Source organism: Chaetura pelagica, unplaced genomic scaffold, assembly GCF_000747805.2.
Source record: "Chaetura pelagica isolate M959 unplaced genomic scaffold, ChaPel_1.0 scaffold12, whole genome shotgun sequence".
Classification (NCBI taxonomy): Eukaryota; Metazoa; Chordata; class Aves; order Apodiformes; family Apodidae; genus Chaetura; species Chaetura pelagica.
The window spans coordinates 248,690-251,516 of record NW_009952801.1 but is presented as its reverse complement, the minus strand read 5'-3'; the positions used below and the strand labels follow the sequence as shown (position 1 = coordinate 251,516).

The 2,827-nt window shown below is 35.7% G+C and overlaps 1 protein-coding gene across 1 annotated transcript in view; it reads left to right on the top strand.

Annotated features, from left to right (window-relative positions):
- The first annotated feature begins 800 nt into the window (after positions 1 to 800).
- Positions 801 to 2,827, top strand: part of BET1 (Bet1 golgi vesicular membrane trafficking protein) — a 12,989-nt gene continuing 10,962 nt past the window's right edge. Inside the window, exon 1 of the mRNA XM_009994967.1 lies at positions 801 to 840. Coding sequence (XP_009993269.1) covers positions 801 to 840 — 40 coding nt within the window. The remainder of the gene's footprint in view (positions 841 to 2,827) is intronic.

The window sequence follows — 2,827 nt, the reverse complement described above, 5'->3', positions numbered from 1 at the left end:
CTACTGCTGGTCTGCACTGTTCAGCAGAAAGCCACCACAGGAAATCTTGAAACCAGATCCATAACAATGTATCCTGACAGGAAATAGGGATGTTGACTGGGGCACTAGGACAGTACTTCATTTAGTAATTACTAAGGCATAGCCTTTAAATATATATGGAATACATAACTTAAAAGACACTCTTATTGAATAACAGTTTATTTTTAATAAATAAGATTATTTTAGTAATCTCATTTAAAGAAATATCCTCTTAACAAATGAAGATTCATTAGTATGAAATTCAGATATGCTGTCTCTGTTTTCTTTTACATCAGTAGGTATATAGAAAATCAGCATTGCTGTTGTAAACAAAGATTTACATTTTGACTTTATGCGTTTCCAAATAAAGTATAACTAATTAGAATTATCATTAGCATATGGAGTAAACTCAGGAGCATCACTCTGGGTAGAGTTTGCTCAACCCATCTTTACTCAGCTATGAAGAACTGAAGATGGCAATTATTCAAGGAGAGGGTGGTCGTCTGAACAGCAGAAACATAAAATGATGTTTTCTAGGATGAATAAGCTGAGCAAGGCCTCCTTAGCAAAGCATAAAAAGGAAGGAAAATGTGTTGGATAAGATAACCACTTCATTTATCACAAGTCAAACAGCAGGGTGTAGAGTTCCAGCAGGCCAAGGTCAGCACTCAGAGATAAAACCTAAAAGCAGTCTGGCAGACTTTGACCTGTAAGCCAGAATTCAATCCACAACAAAGCACTAGCTGGTGGACCTTAAACCAAGGAGCAATCCATCACCGGACATGGGCTGGTGGACCTCAAGACATCCAGAACAGGATGCAGGTTTGGTGGACTTGAACAGTGGTTAAATGGGTAAAAAGCTTTTTATTCTGTAGATAGTTCTCTAGACCTTTTTCCTAACATGATCTCTAAAAGGACAGAGACTTCTGGATATTGTCTAATTATGGGTTTATGAGTATGGCTTCTATCCATACAGTAGATGTTTGTATGTGGTCACATAAATGTGTAGACTGTCATTTAATTCTAATTCTTATACCATGTCCTTTTTGACCATACACGTGACAATGACTTCTCATTTTATTTTCAAGTGAAGGTTACTTCTGTTGGTGAATGGGCTGTGGGAGATGAAATCTTTCCTCATGGTATACCATTAAAAAAAAACCACCTAACTTTGCTTTTATCGACATTTACAGAAAACCATGAAATGAACCTATGACTTCTAATTCTGAAATATAATGATCCTTTTTACACTGTAATTAAAGATCCTCACCATACCATAATTACTTCAGACCTTGATCCCTTGCCATAAAATTTGATGAAATTTTGTTACAGACTTCATTAAAAGCTTGATAAGGAGCTCAGATTTTCAGTAAAAGAGCAGTTCCTTAGACATACGTTGATGCAACTTTATGAAAAACAACTTTCTTCCCAGTTGCTACACTGCATCTGGCAAATACAGAAAATAAATGTATATTCTAGTGGCATAATGTAGTGCTATGCAGAAACACACAAGTAAATTCTGAATGAGTCACCACAGTTAAGGAAGCCACGTATTCCCATTAGCACCGTACTCCAATACAGGTAATTAGCTCATGCAACAGCCTAAGAAAATGACCTTCATAATGGTTCTTTGCATGGGTAATATATCTGTAATGTCTTTCTGGAAAACAAGGGACTTGCAAGAGCTTTTGCATGTTCAGGCATTAGTTTTTCTAATTAGTCATCAAACAAATTGGTTTGTGCATGATTTCTTGACCAAAGAGAATTAAAGAAGTACCTGATGGGCTTGGGTTTGTGGTTTTTCTAAAGTAACTTCCCAGTGGCCAAGCACAAAGCTAGCATAAAGCTAGCTCCAGCATCCAGGAATCTTGATTCATATTCTCAGTATTGCCTTGCTGGACAAGGAAACAAGGATCATGTCTGCCCCCATTTGTTTTGAGAAATGTGCTGTGGGAATAAGCTCTGGCTAGACACAGGTCTGCAAAACAGCTCTCCCCTCACTGAAATTCATTATGCATAAAGTCTCTGTTTTTACTGAATTCTCTGTTTTTACCGGAAGCCTTTCCCACATGTCTGAAAGGTCAAAATAAACAATGCAAATAATCAAATTACTTTTTAATTGCATCTTACAAAGCATTGGAACTGTATGCTCCATTCATCCCATACATTTGTTTTCTGAAATGAAAAATTACTTGGACTTCCACTTTTTATTTTAAGTGTATTAGTCCTCCTCTTTAGACATTGCAGTTATTCATGATCAGGCTGTTGCAATGGCTCTGAATTCTTATCACTCATTCAGCTGATATTATTGCCCAGTCAAAGCTGACATCAGAAACGGTACCTTTACATTAGAGAAATAAATTATGACTGGAATTATTCAAACTCAATAGAAAAATTCCCCATGACATGAGTAAATTTTGATCTAGCCCTCTGTAATGAAATTCAGGGGGACACCAGCAGTTGTGTCCATAGCCTTGAACTGACAAGAAATATATAAAAATATAGCAGACATTTCTGGGTGTGGTTTCTGCAGAATCAAACAAGAGATGGAGCAGCTTATGCTATTAAAAAGTAATTCAAGATAAAAATAAGCAGAATCACAGTATTTAGTAATAGCAACTAAGTAAATAATAATTATATTTAAGTGATATGATCTATGAGATAATATAAAGCTCAGTACTTCCCAAATATAGCTTATATCAAGGTCAGGAGAAAGATGCTTTCACTGTTATTAAATAAAATGTTGTAAAGGTGAAAAAGACTGCATTTTCTTACTTTAAATATTTTCTTCACTTAATAGATACTTCCT